Source organism: Podarcis erhardii, assembly GCF_964252035.2.
Source record: "Podarcis erhardii genome assembly, chromosome: 3".
Lineage (NCBI taxonomy): Eukaryota > Metazoa > Chordata > Lepidosauria > Squamata > Lacertidae > Podarcis > Podarcis erhardii.
Genome location: NC_138507.1, coordinates 42,818,342 through 42,831,651, shown reverse-complemented (window position 1 = coordinate 42,831,651; position 13,310 = coordinate 42,818,342). Strand labels below are relative to the sequence as shown.

At 43.3% G+C, this 13,310-nt stretch overlaps 1 protein-coding gene across 1 annotated transcript; it reads left to right on the top strand.

Moving 5' to 3' along the window:
* Positions 1–2,584: 2,584 nt before the first annotated feature.
* Positions 2,585–12,203, top strand: GJB7 (gap junction protein beta 7). The gene is made up of 2 exons (XM_081857434.1): positions 2,585–2,729; positions 9,386–12,203. Exon 2 carries the CDS (start codon positions 9,414–9,416, stop codon positions 10,206–10,208), a length of 795 nt encoding a protein of 264 aa, XP_081713560.1. The 5' UTR covers positions 2,585–2,729; positions 9,386–9,413; the 3' UTR covers positions 10,209–12,203.
* The last annotated feature ends 1,107 nt before the right edge of the window (positions 12,204–13,310 follow it).

The window sequence follows — 13,310 nt, the reverse complement described above, 5'->3', positions numbered from 1 at the left end:
ATTGTATCAGAAGTAAAGCCCTGCTGTTTCCATCTTATCATCTGTTGTAAGAAGCAGGTGGATTAGATTGCTTGACCTTGCCCTTTGTCAGCAAAGATTAAAGCAATTGTTCACCTTAAAATACAGAATGAATCATCTCAGAGGAAGAGAACACGGTAGGCAAATAGTGTTTTGTTCCCTTCATTGTAATATGGTCTAGTCATACTCAACAATGCTGTAAAGTAATGTCTGCATCCCACAGCCAAAAACCTTTCCTAGAGCAGAGTCTGATTTCTACCAAACATAGGAAATTAAATTAGAGAGGTTTTAAAAATTGAAGCAAGAATCCAGGCAGCCATTCCTACATAACAGAATTTGTCCCTTGGTAGATGATGCGCTTGTGATGCTTTGAGACATCAGAAACTCCATTGGGTTGTATACACATTCTTGTTTATTCTGCACCCAGTGCACTTCCACTGCTGGTTTGGAATGACATTAGCCACAATCAGCATCCTGTATCTATCTGGCCGTTTCTGATGAAATACTGCTTTTTGGTGCAATTTCCCCAAAACCAGTTTTGATCTGATTTGTGAAAATAAACCTCCTAACTGTGCTGTAAGTAGTAATGTGTAGACAGAGTCAGATCTCGCTGAGTGCAGAGAAACTGGATAGAGCTCATTATATTAGAACTTGGGAACATCCAGTTAAACCAGATATTGGAAGATTCAGGACTGACAGATAAAACACTTCTTCATACAGCCAGAGCCGTAGCTAGGTGATCTTGCGCCCTTGTCTGAACCGTCCAGATTGTGCCCCCTAGCCACGGACGAATCAACTCTTCTTTCCAACTCTCCTCCAGCACGCCCCTCTACCCATTCACTTCACCCTCTATTTAAAACCTTTTCTTATGATGCAATATTTTTATTTATACATGTATTTATGGACATATTTTTAGCCAATTTTGCACGTCCCCTTGCCTGCGCCCCTGGCGGGGGCCCACCTCGCCACCCCCTAGCTACGGTCCTGTATACAGCACATAATCTATGGGTTTCCCTCCCACAAGCAAGGTCCACCAATTTTGAAAGGTATTGTATTAGAACTAGAGGGTGTCTGCGTTGGAATCGTTGGAATCACATGTCAACTTCAGAAGAAAATAAGTTCCCATTAAAAGAAAGCTTCAGTTGAAGCCGGATGCGTTGCTGCCATTTATAAATCGCTTTCCATAGATGCAAATTTCAAGAAACAAAATTGAAGCAAGGTGATTGTTGTAATTTTAGGGTAAAGGTAAAGGTAAAGGTACCCCTGACCGTACGGGCCAGTCGTGTCTGACTCTAGGGTTGTGCATCCATCTCACTTAAGAGGCCGGGGGTCAGCGCTGTCCGGAGACACTTCTGGGTCACGTGGCCAGTGTGACGAAGCTGCTCTGGCGAGCCAGCACCAGCGCAGCACACGGAAACACTGTTTACCTTCCCGCTAGAAAGCGGTACCTATTTATCTACTTGTACTTTGACGTGCTTTCAAACTGCTAGGTTGGCATGAGCAGGGACCGAGCAATGGGAGCTCACCCTGTCACGGGGATTCGAACCGCCAACCATACGATCGGCAAGCCCTAGGTTCTGTGGTTTTACCCACAGCGCCACCCGCGTCCCCTAATTTTAGGGTAGTGAATCACAATCACTAGACAGCTTTGGGTTTAGAAAGATTAAGCAGACTTTCCAAACATTTTTGGGGTGGGTGGGTGGTGTGGAAAGCCCACAGTGATCGGCATGACAATAACTTAAGCACAGAAAAGAAAAATTCAGATCCTAAACCTCTGCTGCCTTTTGGGGAATCTTCAGGAGAAGATAAAGCTAAGGAGTAAAACCTACACAGAACCAGAGTGCAGTCCCTAAGACAATTGGATGGCGCCCTGTGTGCCTCCTTCTGGCAACTCCTGCAGCCAAGCTGCTGCCAAACATTTGCTCTGCTTTGGTGTTGCTAACGGTTTGACTTCGGAGGCACACTCCATTCTATCTGTCAAGACACATGCATGGCAGCAACAACAGAGGTTGGGGTATATCTTAGTAGTATTGGGATCCCACCATTCCTCCGATGGACTCAGAGCAGTTTTCTCCTGTGTCACAGTGTCTTAATGGCTAGGAATGTCTGCCTAGCCCAAAGTCACCAAGTGAGCTTCTTTGCTGACACAGGGACATTGGGGACTGCCCTTCTACCAAGTCATGCCACTAGCTCAGCACTGGCCATGCTGACTCGCCGTGGTTCTCCAGGATTTCAGGCAGCATACACTCCAAGCCCTACCTAAAGATGCCAGGGTTGAACCTTGTACCTTGTGCATGCAAAGAGATGCTCTACCCCTGAGCTATTGCCCTGCCCCAGGCCTAATACACAATTCACTATACCATGCTGTCTGATGAGAATTTCCAAATTATACATCAGTCTTGGGAATCTGAATGTACTGTGTATATATGTGTGTGTGTACATACAGCACAGCAGCAATATATGGCTTAAAGCATTTGTTCTTAGTTTCTATTTACCCTGATACTCCTCTAGACACCCTCATTTGAATAGTATGCCTGAACAAATGATCAGGTTACACCTGTTTAGGTTACACTGCCTAGGAAACCATCATACTCCATTTTCAACGCTCGACGCTGTAAAACTCCGTTTCTGGGAAAGCAAATGATTAATTTTTAATGGTACCAGAAACCTGCTGCGTGCTTTTTTTTGACAGCCATCTGCTGCTCTACAAGGTAAGTCTGTTTTCCACTTATGATAAAGTGTGTGTATATGTGTGTTCTTTTTAAACAGGATGGGAGTATAACAGCTTTTTAAAATCTTAAGTGCAGCATCAGCAGCAACAGAATACGGCCAAGCAAAAGTGTTTTGCTCAGAAATGTACAAATGCTCATGGAATAGGAGTGGGGGGGGGGGAAGCTGGCTGTGGAAGTGGGTGGATGTTTTGCCATCATAAGTAGCAAGAAGAACTGTCGCTCTGTAATGGTCAGTTGCGAGGGACTTAAAGCTTGGATCCCGAAACCTTCTCCATTTTTTACTGTGCTGGTTGTTTAAAAAGTGTTAGCGTTTGTAAAGATGACCACTTGATTATCAGTTACTCTGGGGACTCTCTTTACACTCTATTAACTCTTACCAAAAGAAAAAAAATATTTCCAATATAACTAACCAGAAAATATGATGAGAAATAGGATTAAATTAGTAGTTGTAGCCAAGAATGTGAAGGAAATCTACTTTGTCATCCATGAAAATCTTTCAATAAAAACATTTTTTTAAGTATAAAGAGACAAAGTGAGAATTAAAAAGGCTAATCCTGTATTGCAGGAGCAAATTTAATAGGGGCCATGTCACTTAGAATTACAAGTGCATCACCACCAACCTTACCTAGGGTCACATCCTGCCTTAGGTCACCATGTTAGCTTTTTTTAACAAGGAGAATGAGAAGGAAGCGAAAGAGAAATGATGCAAATGTAAAACTAAGGCAATAGGAGGGCAGATCCAAGAAGGAACAGGTAAGAATTAGCCTTCACCAACCTGGTGTCTGACCATCACTGGAAGTTGTGGCACCAAATCCGCTGGAGGGCAGCAGGTTGGCAAAGGATGTCTAAGATGAAGAGTCTGATGTGAATCCCCTGTTGAAGGCTGGTGTGAAATGCCCCCCCCCCCCCGGATACGGGAAGGATGGAGGCCATTGGAATGTGGGGTAGAGCTTTTGTGCCTTTGGTAATGATTTAGGAGGGAACATGGTAGAAAGATAAGCTGTTCCTGCATTGTGGTAGGAGAACCTGCATCTGCTGCAGTTCTCTTAATGATGAACCTACTGAACTACCCAAGGGGATAGTTTCCTTAAGTAGAGGTGCCCAAACTTTTTTCAAAGAGGGCCAGATTTGATGAAGTAAACATGCGTGAGGGCCAATTTTGTAGTTGGAAAATTTAGGATTTTACCCCAGGAGATAAACTGCCACAGGGGCCAGATTAAACCAACTGGTGGGCCGGATTAGACCCCCGAAATGGACTTTGGACATGCCTGCCTTAAAGCATACGGGACTTCACTATGTACATGATCATTAAAGGCCATTATAAAATATAAAGACAATTAGTTCCTGACAAGACATTGCGCTGAACAGCTTATTAAGTGGAAATAAAAATAAAATAAAATAAATTTTCCAGTAGCACCTAATAGACCAACTAAGTTTGTTCTGGTATAAGCTTTAGTGTGCATGCACACTTCTTTCAGATGCACACAAAAGCTTATACCAGAACAAACTCAGTTGGTCTATAAGGTGCTCCTGGACAATTTTTTATTTTTAAAAAATTTAATTTTTTGACTATGTCAGACCAACACGGCTACCTAACTGAATCTACCTTATTAAGTGGTTCTTGTGGCTTCTCCTAAGTATTAGCATTAAGTACTAGCAGGATGGAATTTCACAACTGATAATTATGAAAAGATTGATGTTAAGGTAATAACATATATGAAAGCGTTCAATGTTTCAGTTCTCTCTCGTGTATACATTTAAAGCGCATCACTTCCCCCCAAGGAATCCCGAGAACTGTAGTTCACCCCTCAAATAACTACAATTCCAAGCACCCTTAAACTACATTTCCCAGGATTCTTTGGGGAAAGCTATGCCCTTTCAATGTGCTTTAGGTGTGTGGGGTGTATATAGGCATCACATACAGAGGGGACATGTGGGGGGGGAGGGCAAAGAGCTGGAGGCAGAAAAGGGTTGATTTTTCCTGGATCTCTCTCCATGTTACATGGCAGTGGTTTTAAAATTTTTAGGAGGAAGGGAAGGCTAATCTGCAGAATTCTGTCATAACACCTGATCTTACAAGCTGCTTTGCTCATACAACAACTCACAGGATTGGTCTGTTATGTCCTTAACCCTAATGAGGGTATTGTATATCCCTGTGGCACACATGCTTCACCTTTTCACCGCCAAGCTAGACAAGCACAGATGCAGCAGCCACTCCCTTGCTTGCAATGTTGCTGTGCTGAGAAAGGAAAAGACCCACTGAGTGCCCCAGTCTGATACATGCCCCTGGAATGTGACCAGTGTTCTCTGCGTTGTGTGCTGCAACCGTACCTGTGGCAAACATGATCACCTGTAAAGAGTAAAGCAGTCTCCAGAGCCTCCATCAAATGACATGTCTACTTACATTTCTTCATATGATGGGAGCGGCATATTTAATGTTTAACTCCATGTTACCTGTCAGTGTTTTCCCATTTTGGTGGACAGTGCTGTTTTTGATTCACAGTTCCATAGATCTAAGGAGTCAATGGCTACTAGCCAAGATGGCAATGTTCTCATGCCACTGTATGCTTCCGAAGGGGGTATGGGGTGTTAGGGGAGGGGTAGTACCTCTGATGGGGGACATGTCATGCTCCTCTTGGGGTCATTTGTCCACCTTTGACCCCCACTTTGCACTCGGCTCTCACCTGTGGCTCCTAGAAGCTGTCAGCATGCGACAGCGGTCACACCCTGAGAATGGCTTTGACTGGCTGGCCAAACCAGGTGAGGGTAGCCAATGTGTTCTGGAGGAAGGTCATGATAATAAAAATGTAATAAATAAACCAACGATAAAGAAATGATCTTCTACAGAAATGTATGCATGGAAGTGATGCAGTCTACAGCTGTGCACACGCTAACCTGTTTGTAGCGTTGCATTTTAAAAATGTTTTTTTCTCAATCTGCAATTGTTCACGCTCCTCCTCAACAGGCTACTAGATCCTGCTACTAGAACCACACATTTAAAAACCCTCCCCTTGATTAGGTTATCCATGCCCCAGATGCATAAAGAAGGCACATGATGACTGTAATCTCAGCATACCCACCACGACATTGGACGGGTGTGGATACACACGCACACCAATTGCAGGGACTGCCTGCATCCATTTTCAAATGGGCGCACTCTGTGGGTAATGCAGAATCAATCTGCAATGAACTTTTGGCAAAGGTAGAGCATGTAACTCTTAATCGCAGGCTTGTGGGTTCCAGCCCCACACTGGGCACAAAAGATTCCTGCATTGCAGGGGGTTGGACTTGACCCTCATGGTCTCTTCAAGTTCTACGATTCTATGAACCCACTTTTCAGGAGCAAAAAAACATGCAGTATATCTAGATTGTGTATGGACTGTGTAGAATAAAGAACTACTCAATCGCTATTGAATCTAGAATCAAATGTCACGTGTACACAGCCTATATTGCCTTCCATGAACAGGCTACTTTGGATGCAAGCTGGTAGTTTTTTAAAAAAGGTGCAAACCTTGCAGCTGATTGAAATAAGTCCTGCATTGACCTGCTCCTCTTCTTCATTGAATCCCCCCCCCATCATGTGATTTGTTTCAAAAATGGGGGGCGGGGACTTGTATTCATGGATGTATTCCATAGGGGAGGCTAATCTTTGGCCCTCCAGATGTTGCTGAACATCCTTCATCCATGACCTTTGCCCATGCTGACTGGGTCTGATGGGACTTGCAGGTCAACAACACCTGCAGGACCACAGGTTAGCCACTCCTACCCTATTGCCTTCCACCAGCAGCCTGCTCATTTCTCTTAGTGGAAGGCACACCTAGCAATTTCACTGTGCATGTGCATTGGAATTAGTATCTCCCCCAGTATCCTTATCTAAAGGTTCTTCCTCAGTCCTTATGAGTAGCTTTCACAACCCTGGGGAGCTAAAGTTGGCAGAAGTCAGGAGATGGCAGAAGTCATGTGATGTTCTGTGAATCGTTGTCAGAATCTTGGCCAATTGCTTTCATAGAACCCTCCTTTTCTTTTTTAAGTATCCACAGCCTAGAGAGTGTGTAAAATCATAAGAGTTTGTAGAGTTTGAAGGGACCCAGAGAGTCATCCAGTCCAACCCCCTTCAATGCAGGAATAGGCAGCTGTCCCACACAGGGATCAAACCTGTAACTTTGGCGTTATCAGCACCACTGAGCTATCCAGGCAGGCATGACAACAGATAATTAAAGGTCCACTTAAGGAGTAACTAGAAGAGAAATGGTTCCTTGACTTAATTAAGTTCTTTGGATCTGCCTGGCTGGCTATATACCCAGGCTCCATCTGTGCTTTACGTTTAATTGATTATAAATAAGATTTAGAAAGTTTCCACTCCACTGATGCAAAGGGCCTCCGCGTGTGATGGGCTTTATGCATTCTGCCATGATGCGCTCTCTCCTTGTATCTGCTTTCCCCTTGATTATTTGCAGCAATCTGTTCTGAATCAAGGCCTCGACTCCACAGTACATGACTTGACAGGTGTTACAGTAGAATAGATGCTGCTCTGGGGCCTTTTATTGTGATACAGCAAGAGAAAGTAACACTAATGATAAATTGAGAGAACAGTGCCACCTCTCAGCAAAACTGTGGAACTGAAAGTTGGTCTACTCTGCAGACTATACAGCAAGGATGGGAGAATCATAGAGCTGTAGAGTCGGAAGGGACCCAGAGGATCATTTGTTCCCTCACGCTAATGCTAGGAGCTGTAGGCTAGAACCTGTGAGCCATTTCACTTGCTCATATTTTGGGAAGTCTGATAATGGAAAGGAGTTCTTGCTATGAGAAAACATGGAAAATGATATGAAAGCAGATAGCAGTAGATGATTAATGAATAGTAAATAATAGGTCATCATCAAGCAATTCTGTAGACACTTAATGATGCTATCAAATTCCTATTTCATTTACTTAGTCAGATTTATATACCGTTTCATCAAAAATATCTCCAAGTGTGAACACAATAGTATAAAATATTATGTAAACTGAAGTACAAGGAGGCTTACAAGTACTATATGTTATTACCTTAACCATCCCTATCAGTCTTTTCATAATTATAATAATTATCCCCGCAAGTACTTGTAGGGCCCCTCAGACCTGGAGCTCACCTCTACACCACTGAAGCCTTTGACAAGTCCAACCGTTACACTGTGTGTTTGGCCTAAGCAAATACTGGGAATGGGGAGTTTAGTAAGACTACTGGTTTGGAAACTAGGTAACCATACTAGTCAAATCTAGAATGACCAAAGAAATCATGGACATGAGAAAATAATAAGAGGGATTTATCCAGTGCTACAGCTCTGATGGTGCCATGCACTTTCATGCATGCCACAGAGTTTCAGATTCCTCTTCTGTCTCCTCCAGCACCCCACACACCCTCCAAAGCCAGCTCTTGAGGGTTGGGGTACCATATGGAGCAGTTTTGGGGGTGGCACTGGGGAGGAATGGATACTGAAGTCATTGGAACTACTAGCATTGGCTACAACCCCCAAATCTGAACTTGGTTTTATTCATTAAAATAATGCATGACAAAAAGAACTCATACGTTACCCGAGTGTTGGTGCTGTTGCTTCCGTGTGGCTCCATCCCACCTCACCCAAGCCATGTTTAAGGCAGATCACATGGGAGGCCCTTGGGACATGGTTACCGGTACTTCCCATCTTCAGTTGTAGCTTCAGGCACTCCAAGGCTGGCAAGAGGCAGAGCAGGGATTGGGGAACCTGTGCCCCTCCAAATCCCTTCAGGCCCATCCTACATGACCATTGGTTAGGGATGAGATAATGGAGTCTGACCATGGCTGAAGGGCCACAGGTTCCACACACCTGGGACAGAGCAATGGTGGCAAAGCTCCCCACACTGTTTCTGCATTGTGATAACTGGTAGGATTACATTATATATATGTTATATATATATTAGTAAAGGTAAAGGGACCCCTGACCATTAGGTCCAGTTGTGACCGACTCTGGGGTTGCGGCACTCATCTCGCTTTATTGGCTGAGGGAGCTGAGGTACAGCTTCTGGGTCATGTAGCCAGCATGACTAAGCCGCTTCTGGTGAACCAAAGCAGTGCACGGAAATGCCGTTTACCTTCCTGCCAGAGCGGTACCTATTTATCTACTTGCACTTTGACGTGCTTTCAAACTGCTAGGTTGGCAGGAGCAGGGACCGAGCAATGGGGAGCTCACCCCGTCGCTGGGATTTGAACCGCCAACCTTCTGATCAGCAAGTCCTAGGCTCTGTGGTTTAACCCACAGTGCCACCTGCGTCCCTGTTATATATATTACATGTATGTTATATATATATTCATGTATGGGGTGATAATGAACTGTTCCCAGCACCTAAGAATACCCTTGGCATCTACATACCAATGGGAGGAGCTAATGAGAGGAGTTAAGGAAAGTTTTGTTATTTCCAGTTTACAGATGGAATTTAAACTCAAATCCAGCACTTGGTCCCCCTGAACAACCAATTATAATCGTGAGTTACTGTATAATTGGATTGATCATCACTTTTACAATCTAACGAGTAATGTAATTCAGTTTGGATGTCCTGTGTGTTGTGTAAATAAAAATAAAGTGAGGGCATTCTCATTTTGTGTATTTGTTTTGTTACAGTTCCTTGCCCCTTTCTGAAGTGGAAGCAATGAGCTGGTCATTCCTCCGTGATGTCCTAAGCGGGGTGAACAAATACTCAACTGGAATCGGCAGAATCTGGTTGGCTATTGTGTTTATCTTCCGCCTCCTTGTCTACGTTGTGGCTGCAGAACAAGTCTGGAAGGATGAACAGAAGGAGTTTGAGTGTAACATTAGGCAGCCTGGCTGTGAAAATGTCTGCTTTGACTACTTTTTCCCAGTTTCCCAGGTGAGGCTTTGGGCCTTACAATTGATCATGGTCTCCACCCCATCCCTTCTTGTCGTTCTCCATGTTGCCTATCGAGAAAGCAGGGAAAAGAGACACAGAAAGAAGTTGTATAAGGACCCAGGAAGCATGGATGGAGGGTTGCTATGCACCTATCTCATTAGTCTCCTTTCTAAAACAGGATTTGAACTCGGCTTCCTCTTTTTGTTTTACAAGCTGTACGGTGGATTCAACGTGCCCCGCCTTGTGAAATGTGACATGAGTCCATGTCCCAACACCGTCGATTGTTACATCTCCAAGCCCACAGAGAAAAAAGTCTTCTTGTACATTGTGGTGGTGACGTCCTCCTTGTGCATCATTTTAAATGTAATCGAACTCACCTATTTGGTTTTCAAGTACTCCATCAAATGTTGTTTCAGAGGCTACATCGAGAGAGTTCAAGAATCCAAACGTGAAGACAAAAAGTCGAGTTCTGTGAATCACAATGGAACCACCTTATTTCAGGGCAATGATGAAGTCACTATCTTCGGTATCCAAGGAGATGGAAGAATCTTGCCCACTAGCCAACAGCAAGAATAACAGGCACACAATGTTAATTAAAATGCATTTTAATGAGTTTAGGACAGCTTGGGATTTTAATCAGCAGGCTGTGTTTTCCAGACTTGGGAGTTATTTAGGTTCACCAAGTTTAAGATGCAAAACCTGACATTTCCTCAAGATGTATAAATATTGTTATTTATGATATAGAATGCTGAAAAGAACAGTAAATTCAATAGTCACTTTGAATGTTTTCGCACAATAATTCAGTTTAAAAAGATAATTTAATTGGGTGAAATCCAAGATTGTGTAAGTAGAGTAACCGGCTTTCCCCTTCTCCCCCAGGTGTCCTCTAGATCTGCTCTGGTCTCCCATCTATCTGAAACAGATTTTGGAGGGTCATGAGCTAATAACTGTTCCACTTATACATGGACATCATAAGATTCAAGCCCACTCTCTTATTTCAAGCTCCAAAGACCTGACCTTACCTATTAAGGCAACCCTGCCATTGGCTGGTTATAGTAACTTACTAGCCTTAACTGTGTAAGCGAGACTCCGGTTACCATTCTCAGATCCATCCCTGTACTGACACATTGCATTTGCAACTGAAGCTTCTGGCATGTCCTTGCCTCATGTACTGCCCCGTTTTACTTATGAGATAAGAGTTTAATTCTGTTTCTACTTAATTGCTCATATGAACGTTCTTGTATTATTATTTTTTACGCCATTGTTATTTCTAATTATATCTCATGTTAACCACTTCATTTTTGTAAAAATATTATTAAGCAGTACGTAATAAATACTACATTAAATACCTGTCTGGAAGCACCCTAAAACTAGGTTTCTATTTTCCTACAAAAATAAATGCAAATAAATAAGATTGTCATCACGCAGCCCCCATTGGAGGATTGGTTGTGTTTCATCACAGTCTTGGATTTGCCTGAAGTTGGAGTAGCGAAAGGGAGCAAAAAGGAACTGTTGCACCATAGCAGTAGCTATGGGAGGAACACAAAGAGGGGGGAAATGGTGGTTTTAAACACTAGAGGACACAGAGTAAAATAACCGTTTTAAAGAACAGCAGAGGTTAGAATAAAGCAGGGAAACTTAGTGGCAATTTTAAACAATGGCAAAGGTTTGAGTAGAGCAGGCAGGGGCAGTTTGAAACAATATTAGAGTACAGCGAGAAGGAAGTTGGAAAACGCTGATTTGTGTCAGCTTTTTTGCGTTAACTTTCGTGTCGTACCCATCCCTGCTCATTTCTCCATGTTAAAACTGGTTTGCTTTTTTTTAAAAAAAGAACACCCCTCAGTGTAACTCCACCCCTACTTTACTCAAACTTCTGCCACTGAGTACAGCAAGAAGGGAGCAACACTGTAAGGGGTGGGTTTTTGTTTTTGCTGTTTTAAACTTCTCCCTCTTCTATTCCTCATCTGCCTCATGTGACAGAGGTAACTGAAGCAGAGCTCTCAAATATCCCATAGTACTTTCACACAATGTATTTCACTTCTGGTATCAGTTGTCTTCAGTATGAAGTTCCAGATTCCACGTAGTAATTTAGAAAATTGGTGCTGTTAAGGAGCAAAAACCCATACATGTACAACATTCACCAGCTGAACTTTACCTTCTCTAACTGAACATGCTGACAGGTTTGCTCTTAAGATTTGCTCTTCTTACGGTAACCTATATCAGCACATGCACAGGCACACACAGGAGGCTGCAGAAGAGGAGAGTACAGTGGTACCTCGGATTACAGACGCTTCAGGTTACAGACTCCGCTAACCCAGAAATATTACCTCGGGTTAATAACTTTGCTTCAGGATGAGAACAGAAATCGTGCTCTGGTGGCACGGTGGCAGCAGGAGGCCCCGTTAGCTAAAGTGGTGCTTCAGGTTAAGAACGGACCTGCAGAACGAATTAAGTTCTTAACCCAAGGTACCACTGTAAAGGAGACAGGGAAATAGCAGTGATCTGTGTAGGAGAGTTGAAAAAAGGAGGGTGGAAAAGGGGGAATGTAACAGGGGTACAAAAGGGGTTGCCCCCCCCAAAAGAGGACGAGGCATGGGAATAGGGTTGAAGATGAAAGCAGGGGCATGAAAAGGTCTGAAGAATAGGAAGAGATGGTGGCTTCATAGCTGGGTGGAAAGGGAAAAGGATGCTTAGTACAGTGGTACCTCGGGTTAAGTACTTAATTCATTCCGGAGGTCCGTTCTTAACCTGAAACTGTTCTTAACCTGAAGCACCACTTTAGCTAATGGGGCCTCCTGCTGCTACCGCGCCACCGGAGCACGATTTCTGTTCTCATCCTGAAACAAAGTTATTAACCCGAGGTAATATTTCTGGTTTAGCGGAGTCTATAACCTGAAGCATATATAACCTGAAGCATATGTAACCTGAGGTACCACTGTAGTTGCAATGTTTGGGAGTAAGAAGATGCAGGAGTTAACCATGGGGGTGGTTAGTGTGCAAGGAAAGGTTGCACAAAATGTGGGGGGGACATGGAGGTGAAGGTGAAAACAGAAGAGCAAAGTGGCTTCAGAAATAGGATTGGGTATGTGAAAAGCAAGCTTAGTAGTTGCATGGGATGGGAAGGGGGAGCTCTGCTGTGTTAATGTGGGAGGAATGGCAGCGGGTTGGTTAGTGGAGCAGGAGCATAGCCCTTAACATGCATGGCTGACCTGCACTGGTTTCGTTAGTTTCTGAGCTCACTTCTAAGTGCTGCTTATTATCATTGAACACCTAAAATGATTTGCGTCAAAAGCATTTAAAGTTTCCTTTTTTTAAAGGGCAATTCCCTTATTCCAAATAGGATTCCTTGCAAGAAAAGGGAAAAGTTGACAGCTATGATGCTGACTCCCACAATATTAATCTTGACTGTTAAAAAAGATCTTTTCTTTGATGGGCTCTTTATGATCAATTCCCACTTCACCCGTTAGAATTTGAAAACTTGTTCTCGTTAATTTTGTAAGTTAATTTTGCTGCCGTTTGTTTTTGTTTTCTTGGATTTTAATTGCCTGTGTTTGGATTTCATTTTTGTAAGTCACTCTGGGCAGAAAAGCAGCATAAACACACTGAGGAGAATCAAATGCTAAAGTTTCCCAGTATGTTTGGCTTTGAAATCCAAAATGACGTGTCTGGAATAAAATA

Bases quoted from the DNA above. Each gene is read 5' to 3' on its own strand.
- GJB7 (XM_081857434.1), top strand. From the start codon at position 9,414: ATGAGCTGGTCATTCCTCCGTGATGTCCTAAGCGGGGTGAACAAATAC.